At 35.9% G+C, this 16,572-nt stretch overlaps 1 protein-coding gene across 1 annotated transcript in view; it reads left to right on the forward strand.

The window, feature by feature from the left end:
- Piwil4 (piwi like RNA-mediated gene silencing 4) overlaps positions 1-16,221 on the forward strand; it is a 51,565-nt gene extending 35,344 nt beyond the window's left edge. The window contains exons 14-21 of the mRNA XM_027951413.2: positions 1,397-1,469; positions 2,822-3,022; positions 4,133-4,236; positions 11,868-11,935; positions 13,260-13,413; positions 15,032-15,157; positions 15,266-15,413; positions 16,105-16,221. Of these exons, the coding sequence (XP_027807214.1) occupies positions 1,397-1,469; positions 2,822-3,022; positions 4,133-4,236; positions 11,868-11,935; positions 13,260-13,413; positions 15,032-15,157; positions 15,266-15,413; positions 16,105-16,221 (991 nt within the window). The remainder of the gene's footprint in view (positions 1-1,396; positions 1,470-2,821; positions 3,023-4,132; positions 4,237-11,867; positions 11,936-13,259; positions 13,414-15,031; positions 15,158-15,265; positions 15,414-16,104) is intronic.
- Positions 16,222-16,572: the final 351 nt, after the last annotated feature.

The following is a 16,572-nucleotide window of genomic DNA, read 5'->3' on the forward strand; positions in this document are numbered from 1 at the left end:
AAGTCTGTTAGGCCACACTTTGTTGAACCCGATATGCTTAGAAAGAACAATGGTTACTTCTTTTTCTTTGTTGTAGTGGAGGTACCAGTGTCCTAACTGGCAGGCTGGGAAGTTAGTCTTTAAACACATAGTTACTAATTAATTACATCAGCAGCACAAGTATTGTTGAAAACTATAGCTGTGCCCAAAGTCTCATTTTACACTGTAGTTTAGAATTCTCCTCTTATCAAATCTGTTAACAAATCGCCTGGTTTGAGTTTCCCCTGCTCTAGTTTCCCTTAACCAATGAGCTAATAGAGCAGGAGAAGATTATGAAAGAAGCCACAGTATGAAGACCCTGGGCTTGTATCACAGGCTCTTTCTTACATGAATTCAGTGAACAAGCCCAGGTCATGTTCTTCTCTGGCCTTTTTTGTTTCAAAGCCCATATTTTATTTCCCCTCCTTTTCCCCCCAGTGAGGTATCCATTTCCGTGTTTAGATTTTTATGCATAGCTTCTCTCACCTAAAACATTTGCCTAATGATTTTAGAAGGCATGGGCAGGAATAGTGGCTGAGTTGCATGCAGTGCAGGAGTTTGAATTGAAAAAGTCAGGACCATCTAGTTGTTGAAATACTGCTTGAGGCCATTCTTGTCCATCTTAGAATCAGCAGTCAGGTTGGTGGTCCTGCCACCTGCTGGAGAAATTTTAAAAGGGCACTATTGAGCATTGGGAGAGTCCAATCATGCTTATAAAAGAAACTGATTCTTCATAAAGAAACTGGACTTATGAACCCTGTGTGTGGGAGTTATTTCTGTAGCCTCTGGCCCCCTAACATACTGCTATCTAATTGATAAATAATTGCTGACTGATAGACTGATTAAGGCTAGATATTCCAGGCTCCAAACAATCCGGTAATGAGAAGTTCACCTCCCTTCCCCATTATGCAGATTAGTTGAATATTAAGGACTCATTGACCTGATGATTCATGAAAATTTTATATTAACATTCTCACATGAACCTTATCTCAGACACTTGATATTATGTGCTTGTGATTTTAAAAGTTCACTTTCAACCCCATTTTGAACAACAGAAATATTAATTGAAGGATTCTTTACAATTGAGAAAATTCCATCTCCACCAAATTATTTTTTTGTGCTAATAAAAGTGATTACTAAATATTTTTTGGCATATCTTGTGGGAAAAACAATTTTAACTCAAGGTTGTCATTTTTATTTAGTTTTTGTTTCCCCTAACATTACTAGTTTGTTATGAAAATTCATTTGTGGATAACGATGATACTTCATTGTTATTTTGAAACATTTTCATTTGTTTCAATAGCAAATTCATTCTATTAATAACATCATAATGCTTATGTTCCAAGAAGGGAATTAAATAGTTCATCTTTTTGTGTAGCATAAAAGTACAAGAAAATCCATCTGCGTTCCTTAGAGCTATCCAGCAACATGTGGACCCTGATGTTCAGTTGGTAAGTATAGGATACATTTTGGTTTTTGATAAATATTTTTTTTTATTTTTTCTTTATATCTATGGTGTTGAAGGAACCTGAACATACCGTCCCAAATTGTGTTGCAAATCACTGCATTTCCCCCAAAGCACTAAAAAAAAATTCATCTCAGTATTTTATTCAATAGTTAATTTTCCTATTTTTAACAATTTAAAAATACATGTTTTTACCCCCATTTCAGCCTCTCTTGGGTGCCTCACCACCCTTAGCTTCTGGGTTGCCCAGCATTTCTCCAGTATTTCAGGGGATTCTTTGAGGTTTTGGTCTTCCTTCCTTGCTCATGGTCCCAAGTTCGGGCTTCCTTGAGTCCTTGCCACCTACTGGGTGTTTCATCTTTCATAAGTGCCATTTCTTCCTGCACCACACCACACAGTGGACCATCTGCTGTTGCCTCATTTCCCTAAGTTGTGCTGGAGTGTGTGCCTGCATGTAGAGCTGACTTTGTAGGCTATTTGAAGCCAAGACATGATTAGATCATGCTCCAGCATTCCAGACAAGTTAAAATTGGCAAAATTTCTCAGCCTTTCCTATTTCCTGAAAATTTCTACTCTTCTGTTATGCTTCTGCCTGCTCCATATTGCAGTGCTTTTCCTATTCACCCTGTTTCCTCTTCTCACCTTGCTAGCTCGCTCAGCCCAGCCCTCACCACTCCTCTTCATACCTCATGCAAACTAGTGCAGTCATCTCTGCTTTTCCTGTAATCGCAAAAGAAAATCCAAAGGATATTATATTAAGTAAAGAGATTTCTTACCCTACTTAAATAAAATCAAATTTACAGAAAAGTTGCAACATGTATTTAAAAGAAGCCTTTCATGCACCTTTCCAAATCCCTAATTATTGAGATTTTGCCATATTTGCTTTATCATTTCCGGTCTCTTTCTTGAAACATTGGAGGGTACAGTGCCCTTTACTCTTGAATACTTTATTGCATTTAGTGAATTTCCTATGAACAAGGTCGGTCTCCTATACCACCATGAGTCAACACAGTTGTAGGAGGAAGAACTATTGAGAAGGGGATTTTAGGGCATTAACAGAATCAGATCAGGAGAGAAAATGAAGAGGAAGGGAAACCAAGGGAAACGGGCTAAATTGGAGTGCAACTCTGCAGAGCCAATAGCTGGTGAAAAGGCTTTTCAAGTGGTATTGATGCATTTGCCAGTGGCTTAAAGGTCATTTAAGGGAACTGTAGCTATGATAGTCTTATTTCTGAGGAACTTGGGGGCACAGAGTATTAAGACAATCCATGTAGTTATTTCTTCAAAAACTTTTCCCAAACATAATGAAATTGATTTTTTAATTTTTTTCTCTTTTAGGTGATGTGTATTCTGCCTTCTAATCAGAAGAATTATTATGATTCCATTAAAAAATATTTGAGCTTGGACTGCCCTGTCCCGAGCCAGTGTGTGCTTACTCGGACTTTGAGTAAACAGGGAATGATGATGAGTGTTGCCACCAAGATTGCCATGCAGATGACCTGTAAACTCGGAGGCGAGCTGTGGGCTGTAGAGATACCTGTGAGGACTGTCACAGTTTTCCTTTTAATGATCAATCAATCAATTAATCCTTAAATTAAAGTAGGAAATATTATCACATAATCCCAGAATTACAGTTGTCCCTGGACATCCTTGGGGAGTTGGATCCAGGACCCCCTGAACATGCCCAAATCTGAAAATGCTCAAGTATTGGATATAAGATGGTGGTATTTGCATATAACTTTCACACACTTCCTCCCATATGCTTTAAATCCTCTCTAGATTACTTCTGATAGCTAATATAGTGTACATGCAAAACCTATGGTTACAGACGGCTGAGCATATTTGGTTTGTTCATTGAGCTGTACCCTGGGTTCTATTATTCCCTGAGCAGAGATTCCCTGAGAAGGTGAGGCATGGTGCTCTTCTCAAGGAACTTCAGTTTAAACTTCTAACTTACAATGTTCATTTCATGAGTGAGAATTTAGTTTGTCATAGACTTGGGGCAGGGCTTGATTTGGATCCTTCCAGCTGCTATTTTAAAATCTATTCCCTGGCCTCCATCTTTACCTGATTTCACCAGAGTGCTGTCTCTCAGAGTAGCCTGGCACCCTGGGTGGGGGCTTTCCCAGAGTTTGGTGCAATGGCATAGTGCAGGTTCTGAAGCTCCTAAGTGTGATGGGAACTGAGAAATTTATTTTCCTTTTCCTGAACTGTAAACACCACAGGAGGAAGTGAGGGGAATGCTTCCCATTGCCGCCCACTTCCATACCCAGGTGCATAGTCAAGTGAGGATTTCTTAGCAATCTGCAGAACAGGAATGGAATTCCTCTCCAGATTCCTTTAGAACAGAACGGATTGACCACGTTCTTGAAATCTCTTTAGCCATTGGTGCCTCTTGCTCACCACCATAGAGGGTGATGGCTGTTTTGAACTACAGCAACTCTCTTAAACACAATATGTATCATGTTCTTCCTTCTTTATCTTTAACTCTGGTTTGCAGTCTAAAAATATGCCTCATCTGCATCTTGATCTCTCTGACACAAAGTTTAATTAAATAATTTAGTAACTAGTCTTTTTTTTAATGTCATATTAATCATTTTTGGGGGGAAATACTTACCCTATTAAATCTTAACAAATTTAATTTTGTAGTTAAAGTCCCTGATGGTGGTTGGTATTGATATCTGCAAAGACACATTCAACAGGGAAGTGGCTGTGGTTGGATTTGTGGCCAGCCTTAATCCTAGAATCACCAGGTACTTTTAAAACTACGCTGACATATTCTTCAGTTAAATTGTTAATGTAGTTTAACTATAGAACATATCAGCCCACTTCCATACTTTATATACCAAAACTTATGGTCACAAATTATATGTAAAATTATATATAAAAATGTGGTTGATAATATTGGAGTAATATGTAACCTCATTTAAATATATTTACACATTTATTAGGACAAGCTGATGCTTGTATTCTGGTCATTTTCTCAAAATTATGGATGTATTGATATTCTTGTGCATGTTTTATTTTCTGAGCATCTGCACTATACCATGCAGTGAAACAGGTACTCACCAAATATTATGGCAAGCATTTGAGCTTTGAAATCAGATTGCCTAAAGTTATATCCTGTTCTGCCACATATTGTCACTGAGGCATAGTTTAACTTTGCTGTTCTTTCCTATTATCTGTAAAATAGGGGTAATAATAGTGCCAAATTTGTAAGACATTTGTGGGAATTATGTAAGACAAAGTGCTCAGAACACTACCACCCAAAGTAAATGCTCAATGCACGCTTGATATCATTAACACTTGAAGACACTTGATGGGGCTATGGTGTTAAAATTAGAGGCAAGATTAGGGATTATGACTTAAGCAATGGCTAAAGTACTCATTAAATCATAGTTCCTGGAATTCCTTCAACATTTGTAACTAAACAGTATATATTTTGAGGTAGTAGCTGCTGATTGCTGTTTTCTTCCCAGCTTAATAGGTTTGATTGGCTCCATTAAATTTGTGGTCAGGTATCTATTTGGGACTGTGGGAAAGAGGAAATGTAACACCGTGCTTCTGTGTCACATAAGATCCCTGACGTACATGTCACTTCATCCATCAAGTTAATAAAGGACTTGTATTTTTTTCTTTATACATTTAGGATTTATATTTGTGAGGAATGAAGTAGGGAGCCACCTTAATGTTTTTCCTTAAGTAGTCACCATTTGTGAGAAAATTTCCTTTCAGTTTTCCCTTAGCTCTATTGAGGTATCATTGACAAGCAAAAATTGTATATATTTAAGGTGTACATCATGATATGTCGATAAATGAATCAAATCAACAAATCCATCACCTCACGTGTGTGAGTGTGGGGTGGTGAGAATACTTAAGATCTACTCTTAGCAAATTTGTTTCTGTTTATTTGTGTGTGGATATCCAGTTTTCCTCATATCACTTATTGAAGATAATTTCTTTCCTCATTTTGTGTTCCTGATGCTTTTGTTAAAAGATTAGTTGACCATGTGTGCATGAGTTTACTTATGGACTTTCTATTCTGTTTCGTTAGTCTATTATGGGCTTTCTATTCTGTTCCAAGTATAAAATACCTTGTTGTTAAATATAGTCAGCATGCCTTAGGTATACAGAATTTACTCATCTCACAGATGGGAGGCTTGTATTTTTGACAAGTGTCTTCTCATTTTCTCTATCCCCAGCACCAAGAAACGCCCTCTACTCTCTGTGTCTATAAATTGACTTTTTTGGATTCCACATATAAATGAGATCATGCAGTATTTATCTTTCTGTGTCTGGCTTATTTTTACTTAGCACAATGACTTCTAGGTATATCTGTGTTGTTGTAAGTGGCACGATTTCTTTCTTCTTTGAAGACTGAATAATATTCTTTTGAATGTTCATATTACAGTTTCTTTATTTGCTCCTCAACACTCAAATTGATTACACATCTTAATGAACATGGAGTGTAGCTATTGCTTTGAAATACAGATTCATTTTATTTGGCTAGATGTCCAGAAGTGCGATTGCTGGATTGTATGGTAGTTTTATTTTAATTTTTGGAAAAGCTTCCAAACTGATTTCTATAAAGGCTGTATCAATTTTCATTCCCACAACAATGTATAAGAGTCCCCTTTTGTTTACATCCTTCCCAACATTTCCTCTCTTTTGAATTTCTGATAATAGCCATCCTAACTGGTGTGAGATGCTATCTCACTGTGGTTTTGATTTGCATTTCCCTGATGATTCATGATGTCACATGGCTATTTGGCCATTTCTGTGTATTTGGAAACATGTTTATTCAGGTCCTTTGCCCATTTAAAAATTGTGGTATATTTTCTTTTTTTTATTATTGAGTTAGATGGGTTCCTTACATGTTTTGGATATTAAGTTCTTATCAGATATGTGGTATGCATATATTTTTTCCCATTTTGTAAGTTGCCTTTTCATTTTGTTGATTGTTTCCTTTGCTGTGCAGAAACTTTTTAGTTTGATGTATTCCCACTTGTTTACTGTTATCTGTGCTTTTGGTATCATGTCCAAAAAAATCATTGCCGAGACGACAGTCATAGATTTACCCCTTATGATGTAAGATGGATCAATTTTATTTATTTTTTTATTTGCTTCTCCTCCTCTTTCTTCCTTTTTTTTTGTTTATTTGCACATGGATATTCAGTATTCCCTATATAATTTATCGAAGATACTTTCTTTTCCTCATTGTGTTTTCTTGGTACTTTTGTCAAAGATTAGTTCACCACATATGCATGAGTTTACTTATGAGCTTTCTATTCTGTATGTCTGTTTTTATGCCAGTACATTCTATTTTGATTACTATGGCCTTACAATGTATTTTGAAATCAATAAGTATGATGCTTCTACCTTTGATCTTTTGCTCAAAATTGCTTTGGCTATTTGGATTTCTTTTGTAGCTTTACACAAATTTTGAGATTGCTTTCCTATTTCTGTGAAAAATGCCAGTGGATTTTCGGTATGTTTGAAATTGTTCATAATAAACAGCTTTTCAAATATGAAGAAAGAAAGAAAAAATGCTTTTGGAATTTTGATAGGAATTATACCGAGTTTGTGGATCACTTGAATAGTATGAACATTTTGACAGTAATTTTTCAGTCTATAAGTATGGGATATCTTTCCATTTATTTGTGTCATCCTCAATTTCTTTCCTCTTCAATTTATATTTTCCAGTATACAGATTTTTCATTTCCTTGGTTAAATTTATTTCTAAGAGTTTCATATTTTTGATGTTGTTATAAATGAGATTTTTCCTTACTTTTTTTTTAGAATAGTTCATTGCAGTGCATGGAAACACAACTGGTTTTTGTATGTTAATTTTTATCCTGAAATTTTACTGAATTTGTTTACTAGTTAATCTGTTAGATTTTTGGTAGAGTTCTTGGGTGTTTCTATAGATAAGGTCCTGTTATCTGCAAATAGGGGCAGTTTTGCTATTTTCTTTCTAGTTTGAATGTCTTTTTAAATTTTCTTCTGTATAACTACCCTGGCTAGGATTTACATTATTCTTCTGAATAGAAGTGGTGAGAGTGGGCATCTTTGTCTTGTTCCTGACCTCAGAGGAAAGGCTTTTTATTTTCACCATTAAAAGTGGTTTTCATAATTTTTTTTTTTTTTTTTGCAATCCATGCTCACATTTCCTTAGAGAGTCTTGATCTTCATGGATTTAATTTGGTCACCCTGACTATATCAGGCTCAGAGTTACCACTGATAAAATGGAAAGACAATAGAGGTATAATTAAAGACACGTTTGAATGAAGAAAAAAATGGTTTTCATATATTTAGATATCTATATTTAATTTGTTGAGAGTCTTTATCATGAAAGAATGTTAAATCTTTTCATTTTTTGCATATATTGTGATGATCACTTCTTTCCTTTATTCTGTTAGTGTGGTATACCATGTTTATTGATTTGTTTATGTTGAACCATCCTTGTATCCCAGGTATCTGATCCTTTTAATGTGCTGTCATATTTGGTTTGACAATTTCTTGAGGATTTTTGTATTTATATCTTCAGGAATATTGATATATACTTTAAAACATTCTTGTCTGATTTTGATATCAGGTAATGTTGGCCTCATAGGTTTAGAAATGTTCTCTTTTGTTCATATTTTTGGAAGAGTTTGAGAAAGATTCTTCCTTAAGTGTTTTGTAGATTCACCAATAAAGCCATCAGGTTTGTGGCTTATTTTTTTGGATTCAGTTTTCTTTCTCTTATTGGTATGTTCACATTTTCTATTTCTTCATGATTCAATCTTGGTAGGTTGAATGTGTCCAGGAATTTATTCATTTCTTATAAATTATCCAATAATTATTCATAGTAATGTGTATGATCCTTTGAGTTTATTTGATGTCAGTTGTAATGCCTCTGATTTCATTTACCTGAGTCTTTCTCTTTTTTATTAGTCTATCTAAAGGTTTATCAATCTACCTTTAAAAAACCCCAACCATTTTGTTGATTATTTTTATTGTTTTTCCAGTCTCCATTTCTACTGCCATCATTTCCTTCTTTTCACTAACTTTGTTGGCCTTCGTTTTTTTGTTTCCCCACTTCCTTGAGGTGTACAGTTGGGTTGTTTGCAGACTTCTTTCCTAAGGCAGGCACTTATCACTATACAGTTTCCTCTTAAAACTGCTTTTTCTGCATCACGTCAGTTTTGGTATAGTATTTCCACTTTCATTTGTCTCAAGATATACTTTGATTTCCTTTTTTATTTCTTTGACATATTGGTTGTTCAGGAATGTGCTGTCAGTTTTCTTATTGACATCTAGTTTCATACTATTATGGTAAGAAAAGATGCTTGTTATGATTTCAGCCCTCATAAATTTGTTAAAACTTGGTATGATTTGTCTTGAAGAATGTTTCATGTGTACTTGAGAAGAATATTATTCTGATGCTCTTGTATGGAATATTTTGTATGACTGTTAGATCCATTTGTTCTAAAGTGTAATTCTAGTTCAGTGTTATTTATTTATTTATTTAGGTACTAGAGATTGAACCCAGGGGTGCTTAATCACTGAGCCATACATCCCCTGCCCTTTTTATTATTTTGAGACAGGCTCTTGCCAAGTTGCTTAGGGCCTTGCTCAATTGCTGAGGCTGGCTTTGAACTTGTGATCCTCCTGCCTCAGTCTTCTATGCTGCTGGGATTACAGGCGTTTGCCACCACACTGGCTCCAATGTTGTTTTTATTGATTTTTCCATCTAATGAAAATGTGGGTATTGGATTCCTCTATTATTTTCATATTGCTGTCTATTTATGCCTTCAAATCTGTTAATATTTGCTTTATATATTTAGGTGCTCTGGTGTTAGGTGCATATATATTTACATATATATTGGTTTGTGCTTTTGTTAAATTGGACTATCATTATATAATTACTTTCTTTGTGTCTTGTGAGTTTTTTGACAAAAGCCCATTTTGTTTGATATAAGTATAGCTACCCTGGCTCTCTTATCCATTTAGCCATTCTCTTTTGGTTGGAGAATTTAATCAGTTTCCATTTTAAATAATTATTGATATACTATTGCCATTTGTTTTTGTTTTTGCAATTTTGTTGATTCTTTGTGTTTTTTTTATTCCTCTCTTTATGTTTTCTTTTGTGGTTTAATATGTTTTGATTCATTTTTCTTTCTCTTTTCTGTGGGTAATAAGGGTTTTGATTTGTGGATACTATGAGACTTAGACAAAACATTTTATAGTTTTTAAAGCTGATAGCAACTCAACTTCCATATATAACATACAAAAACATTTTACTTCCTCTCTACACATTTTTAGTTTTTAATATCACAATTTACATTTTTTATGTTGTGTATTTATTAATATTATTGTAGCTATAGCTATTTTTTTAACCTTTAACCTTATTCTTGGGTTAAAAGTGATTTATATATGTCCATATTAGAATACTCTGAATTTGACTATATATTTACCTTTACCATTGAGTTTTATACTTACATTTTTATGTTACTTAATTAACAACTTTCATTTCAGCTAGAACTTTTGTATTTCTTATTAGGTAGATCCAGTGGTCATAAATTCCCTTAGCTTTTGTTTGTTTAGAAAAGATTCTATTTTTGAAGGATAGCTTTGCTGGGCAGATATTTCTAGGTCACCCCTGCCTAGCACTTTGAGTATATCATCTCATTCTATCCTGGCCTATAAAGTTTCTCTTGAGTTTGCTGATAGGGGTTCCTTTGTATGTGATAAGCCCATTTTTTCATTTTCAAATTCTCTTTGATTTTTGACAGTTTGATTATAACGTGTCTTGGTGTTGTCTTTTTTGAATTAAGCTGATCTGAGGACTTTTGACCTTTATGTGGCAGGATGTCCCTTTTTCTCCCCAGATCTGGGAAGTTTTCAGCCATTATTTTCTTAAATAAACTCTGTCACTTATTTCTTCTCTTTTTGAATCTCTCATATCGAGAATATTAGCCCTCTGGATGATTTTCTGTAAATTCCATAAGCCTTCTTCATTCCTTATGTTTTAAAGTTTTTCTCCTATGAATTTTCTTTTTTCATCTAAAATTTCTTTTTCTTCCTCTGAGAAAACATCCTTTTACTGGAGCAATTCTGCTATCTATTGCATTCTTTATTTCATTTTGTTGGATTAATCAGTTCTAGGCAGCAGTTTGGTTCTTTTTGACAATTTTTCTCTTTTTGAAGTTAGTATTTTGTTTATGTATTATTTTTCTGATATCAAGTGGCCTGTGTTCTTTTGTTGTAGCTCACTGGGCTCCCTTAAAACAACTATTTTGCATTTCTTGTTAGGCAGTTTTTAGATCATTTCTTTGGAATTGGTTATAGAAATATTATTTTAATCCTTCAGTGTGTCACGTTTCCTTGATTTTTTTCATCTTCCTTGAAGTCGTACGTTGCTGTCTTCACATTTGAAGAATTGGTCATTCCCCTAGACTTTACTGACATGCTTTGAGAGAAATGACTTCACTAGTGATTGTGAGGATCTCTTCCATCTTTTCTATTGGTGTGCCTGTCCTACACTTCTTGTTCTTTCTTAGGGAAGTTCTTAAAGATTGTATACCTTCTCTCAATCCCAGAAAGCCATACCAAGTGCTGAGAGCTTCCCAGTTGTCTTCCATAGCTGGTGCTCAGAAATTCTCATATTTGTGTGTATCTTCTTCCAATCCTATAGTTAAGCCAGCTGGGAAGATGTCAGCCTTTATTGTATTTTCTCCCAATCCTGTAGACTTAAGGCACTTATTCTTACTATCTTGTAGGATGTGCTCAAGGGGCCAGACTTGGAGTAGAAGTGGCAAGATGTATGGAGCATTTTGGGTGCTTCTAGGCCAGTTGAAGGTGGGGTATAGCAAGGTATCCCAAACATCTCATGGGTGGGCTTCCTGATGCAGCTAATGGAGCAATTAGTATGGTCTGAAGTCTCCTTTACCTGCTCCCAGACACTCTCAATCTCTCAATTCAGTGTTCTGGGTGAAGCAAGAAAGAAGAGGGACTTTTTGCAGCACCCCGCAAGGCTCGGGGCACAGGTGTACTATGCTATATTGTCTACTGGAAATTTTACTACAAACCTATAAAGTAGTAACTACCTTACTGCCTTGTAAATCTCCTTGTCACAGATAAGGAAACTAAGGTTTAGGTTCACATAGCTAGTGAATATACAAGGATTAGAATCTCAATGCTAACACTGTGCTTTAATTTTGCTTAATAAAAAACATATTCTGGGGAGAGGTTCTTTTTAATATAATCGTGACCACATAGCATATATAAAATTAGGGTCATTGATTTTTACTCAAAGTGTCTATTTGTTTGTTTAATATTAAGGCATGTTTAGAGCAAAATTTTGAAATTAAGCTTTACTTTTTTCTTTCGCTCACTGTAGGTGGTTTTCACGCTGCATCCTTCAGAAAACAACTGATATTGCAGATTGCTTGAAAGTCTTCATGACTGGTACTAAAAAGGTTACAATGTGGGTGGGCTTCAAGGACTGCTTGCTCAGACCCAAAGTAGATTCCTTCCACATATTTTCATGAGAGCAGATAGGTAGAAGCAAACTCCCTAAGCCTGTCAGATTTCATGGAGTCAGAACTTTCCCAAAGCTGTATGCTGATTCATAGAGGCGAACAGTCAGACTGTGTAGCATTTATATTTGTATGTGTGTGATAAACAAAAGCTGAGAGGGAGGAAAGTTTGTGGCTACTGGTGGTCCTGGTGAGCAGTGTGAAGGCCAAAAGAAACCTACCCTGCAGAGACTTTGGGCCTGGGGTAGAGATGCTAACAGATAAAGTGTGGCATAGCCGGAGAAGAAGGGGGAGGTGACAGATGAGGAAAGGTGCCCTCTTCACAGTGGAATGCAATGGAAAGACAAATCTAGGGTTTTGTTTCCTCACTCGCCATGGCCCAGGTCTGGCTCTGCTGTTCCACAACAATGTGACATGTACAAATCTTTGTTCCAGACTGCATTTTCCACCTGGTAAATTTTGGGGAGGTTGTAATTTTTTTTTCCTAAAAAGGTAAATTTGATGATCCATGTTGATAATGGTCTTAGATATATGATTATCTTCTAAAAAAATAAAATGAATTTTCTGGACAATAAACTCTTCTAAAAACAAATTGTGCAATATATACATGAAAAGAATTACTGCATCCTATTACTTTCTCTACACTGGAAAATTTCTTTTAGCAGATGTCATTAGATGTTTCTTTTGCATGTGAGTTACTGTGATTTCTATTCTAAGGCAAATTCTAGTTAGAGTGGGTGGGAATGTTTTCAGAAATCCTATCATCAGAATTGGAATTGAATTGGTTGAGTCAGTTGAAGAAGTGTTTTTAGCAGAAGAGCCAAGTCCTTATGTTTTCATGTTTATTCTCATTAGGGAAGAAAATGATATAAACTCATCTAGCCTGTTTCTATTGAGAGGATTTAAAGACTTGAAGAAACTAATTAGCATTAATTTGGTTTTAGTAATATCTCTGTGTATTATGAATTGAATGTTGATTTGTTGCACAAATATTGAAATTTAGTTAAAGAAATATGGTAAATTTAAGAATGTATTATGCCATAGAAACTATTAAGATGTTTCAGAGGGCAGAGATGAAGGAAGGCCTCTGAGGTTATTCATTTTTACATTATTTCAAATGCAACCCAAATTAGGTCTGACCCTATTTTACAATGGTCTGAAATAGCCAAGTTATTTAAACAGTAAATTAAATGTAAATATATGTGTTGACACTGGACATGTCATTCTTTTCTTACTAATACCAAATTCTGCAGGAGCACTCAACAAGTGGTACAAGCACAACCACAGCTTGCCCGCGCGCATAATTGTGTATCGTGATGGTGTAGGGGACGGTCAGCTGAAAACCATTGTTGAATATGAAGTCCCGCAGCTGCTAAGCAGTGTAACAGAATCCAGCTCAAATATCAGGTATTAAATGGTTGTTCTTTTCTCTAACACTCCCAATAATAGCACATTCAGCTGCAGCTATTTGACATGAGGTATGCAAACATAACTTTAACTTTTTTTTTTTTTTTTGCTGCGTTTCTGCATCATGTCAGTATGGCTGATGAATCTTCCCTTGATTGGAGGGTAGTCATGGTGGTCTAACATACATAGCCAGGTGGTGTAAGCTTTGGGGTCCCAGGTGGGTCACTTGGAGGAAGGCAGGTATCCTTTAGAGTAGCTGGCACGAACTCAGCAGGAAGCCCACAGGACTGATGGCCAGTGAAGATATTATACATATTAATATACCATGGAAAAAAATAACTCTTGGTTTTAAATTTGAGGCCCCGATCAACACACAGAGCTGATGTGTCTGAATTACAGGCACTAATGTGCAGTTGAGGTAGTGAGAGGGATGAAAACTGAACCACATATGGACATCAGACCATCTTGGACATGAAGCATCTTGCTGCTTGTTGCTTTTCTAGATTTGGTGTTTCGGTACGAAATTTCCTTCAGTGATTATGTGAAGTGGCAACTCAATAAAAATATTAGAAATGGAAAATGAGGGAGGACAGTAATCTCAAGTTGGCATCTTAGAATATTTGGAAAGCATCTTATTTCAGTGAAGCACATAGAACTCCATATAATTTCACCATCATTCCCATCAACCAGAGCTTCTTGGCCTCAAATCACAAAGGAGCTGAGTCTTGATCTCAGCGAGTTAGTATTTAGAGATAATGGAGAGCCTCATAAGTTGGTGGCAATGTCACTTGCAGCCAAACTCTTAGAGTCAAAATCTCTCTTCCCACTGACCACAGGAGAATGTATCTCAGGCAGATGATTAGAAATTAAAGAAAATATGTAATCGAGAGAGGGGTAAATTTAGCAATTGATGAGGGGTTACTTTTCTTTCTCTATAGTATCAACTTTTTCAAAGTCCAATACTGAAAACATTCATCATAATTTTTTAAATAATTAAAATGCTTAAAATAAAACTTCCAAGTGATCTTTGCATCCCAGAGTTTCTTCCATAATGGTGAATATTTGGTTTTGGCTTTGACATTAACATTTGGCCATTCAGCATTGCCAGAATATAAATTTGATCTGTTCATCCATCTACCTAGTGAGTGTTACAGAATTCAGAACAGATGATTTGAGAAGCAAACTAAATTGATTCTTCTTTTGCTACTCAGATAAATTTGAGAGAAAGAGTGAAGGTGAAAATAGAGTGGTGCTTGCTAATGGAAAAAAAAAAACTTGTCTCCTTGGGTAATACTGGAACATCTTCTCTCAAAATGCAGTTCAAGTTCATTGTCTTGTGAATCATTCCTCCCATTGTCTTAAGTGATATAAATGAGGCAGATGACTTGGCATGGTGCACTTTTGCAACATAGAAGGACAATCCCTAACTTAAAGATTGTATGTCTCTCTAAGGAACGGATTATGGGTGATTTTACTTTCTCTGTTTTGCAGTGTTTTTTTCTAGTGAAATTCTTTATTTCAATTTAAAAGATAAAACTACAACAAAAACCAAAACTGCAAAGCTGCATGAATTGGTTTTAGTTGACTTCTTCTTATTTTTTTCCTCTGTGGTTCCAAGCTGCAGACTGTCAGTGATTGTGGTGAGAAAGAAATGCATGCCACGATTCTTCACAGAAATGAACCATACTGTCCAGAACCCCCCCTTGGGCACTGTTGTGGATGCAGAAGCAACACGTCCAAAGTGGTGAGTGCTACTGGAGATCAGTTTTTAACCAGCATTTGCTGCATCTTGTTTAGGTTTGGCCTTAACCAAGTGACTTCTTTCCCATACCCATTCCACATTCCTCTTCAGGTATGACTTTTATTTGATCAGCCAGACTGCCTGTCGGGGAACTGTCAGTCCCACCTACTACAATGTCATCTATGATGACAATTGCTTGAAGCCTGACCACATGCAGAGACTAACATTCAAACTATGCCATCTGTACTACAATTGGCAGGTGAGTGGAAGCTGCTTACTGATGTAAATATGATATTCAAGATGCCCACCTGGGAATTGTACCCAGTTCTCCTGTATATTCCTAGGCAAAAAAAAAAAAAAAAAAAAAAAATCTGACTTTTCACAAGATGAGATGAATGTGTGACTCTTTAAGTCCACAGTGGGAGGAACCCAGTGTGTCATAGAAGCAAAATAGTAATAACTATTAATAGACACAATAAATTAGAGGACTTTATTATATACATCATCTTAGGCAGGCTTAGGAGGAAATCAAGGTTTTCTTAATTCAGTGTTATAGATGAGGAAGTTGAAACCAGCACATATGTTCCTGGTGGGCAAGTAATAACAGCTATGTCTGTCCTGTGTACTGAGCATTAGTCCAAGAGCTGCTCTCAAAGTCCAAAGCCAAGGTTTTCTCTAAGCCCCTTGAGATAAGAGGTCAAAGGAAACTCAGATCAGGCCTGAGTGCAGTGTCTCCCAGTACCCAGCACCATGAAGCCTTCACCCTACCTTGCCAGGAAGCTTCAGTTCTGAGTGAGTGAGGCTGCCTATTGTCAGTTAAAAGTGATTATTGTTTATCTAGAGACACATTCTTTTGTCTGTATAATCAATAGTTGGAAAAACTCAGAAGAAAAATCATGACGAAGAGCAAATCATCCTCTTAATTATGATCACTATGTTTTTCTCCTCAGGGCTTAATCAGTATCCCAGCACCATGTCAGTATGCACACAAGCTGACCTTTCTGGTGGCACAAAGCATCCATAAGGAACCAAACTTGGAATTAGCCAATTCTCTCTTCTACCTGTGATGACACTAACCTTGGTGTCACTACCCGAAGAATCCAAGAAGTTGTTGGTATACTTTGTACAGATCTGCCAAAAGCAGGAGTCTGTCACTGAGGAAAGGAATCAAGCTTAGTTACTTATGGGAAAACCCATAAAATATCTTAATCTAAAACAGTCAAAAAAATGTGTGTTATTTAATGTTTAAAAAGTTATATGCTAGAGAAAGTTCTCATCGTGGTCCATGGAACTAAAGTACACCGTCTCCTAATAGAATCCTACAAAGTTAAAGATCTTTTCAGAAAATGTGTGTGCATGATATTTTGATGATAGATACATAGTGTCTAATCCCCTTTCAAAGTTCATAGAGGTTTCCT

The sequence above is a fragment of the Marmota flaviventris genome, chromosome 9 (assembly GCF_047511675.1).
Source record: "Marmota flaviventris isolate mMarFla1 chromosome 9, mMarFla1.hap1, whole genome shotgun sequence".
In the NCBI taxonomy this organism is placed as follows: Eukaryota; Metazoa; Chordata; class Mammalia; order Rodentia; family Sciuridae; genus Marmota; species Marmota flaviventris.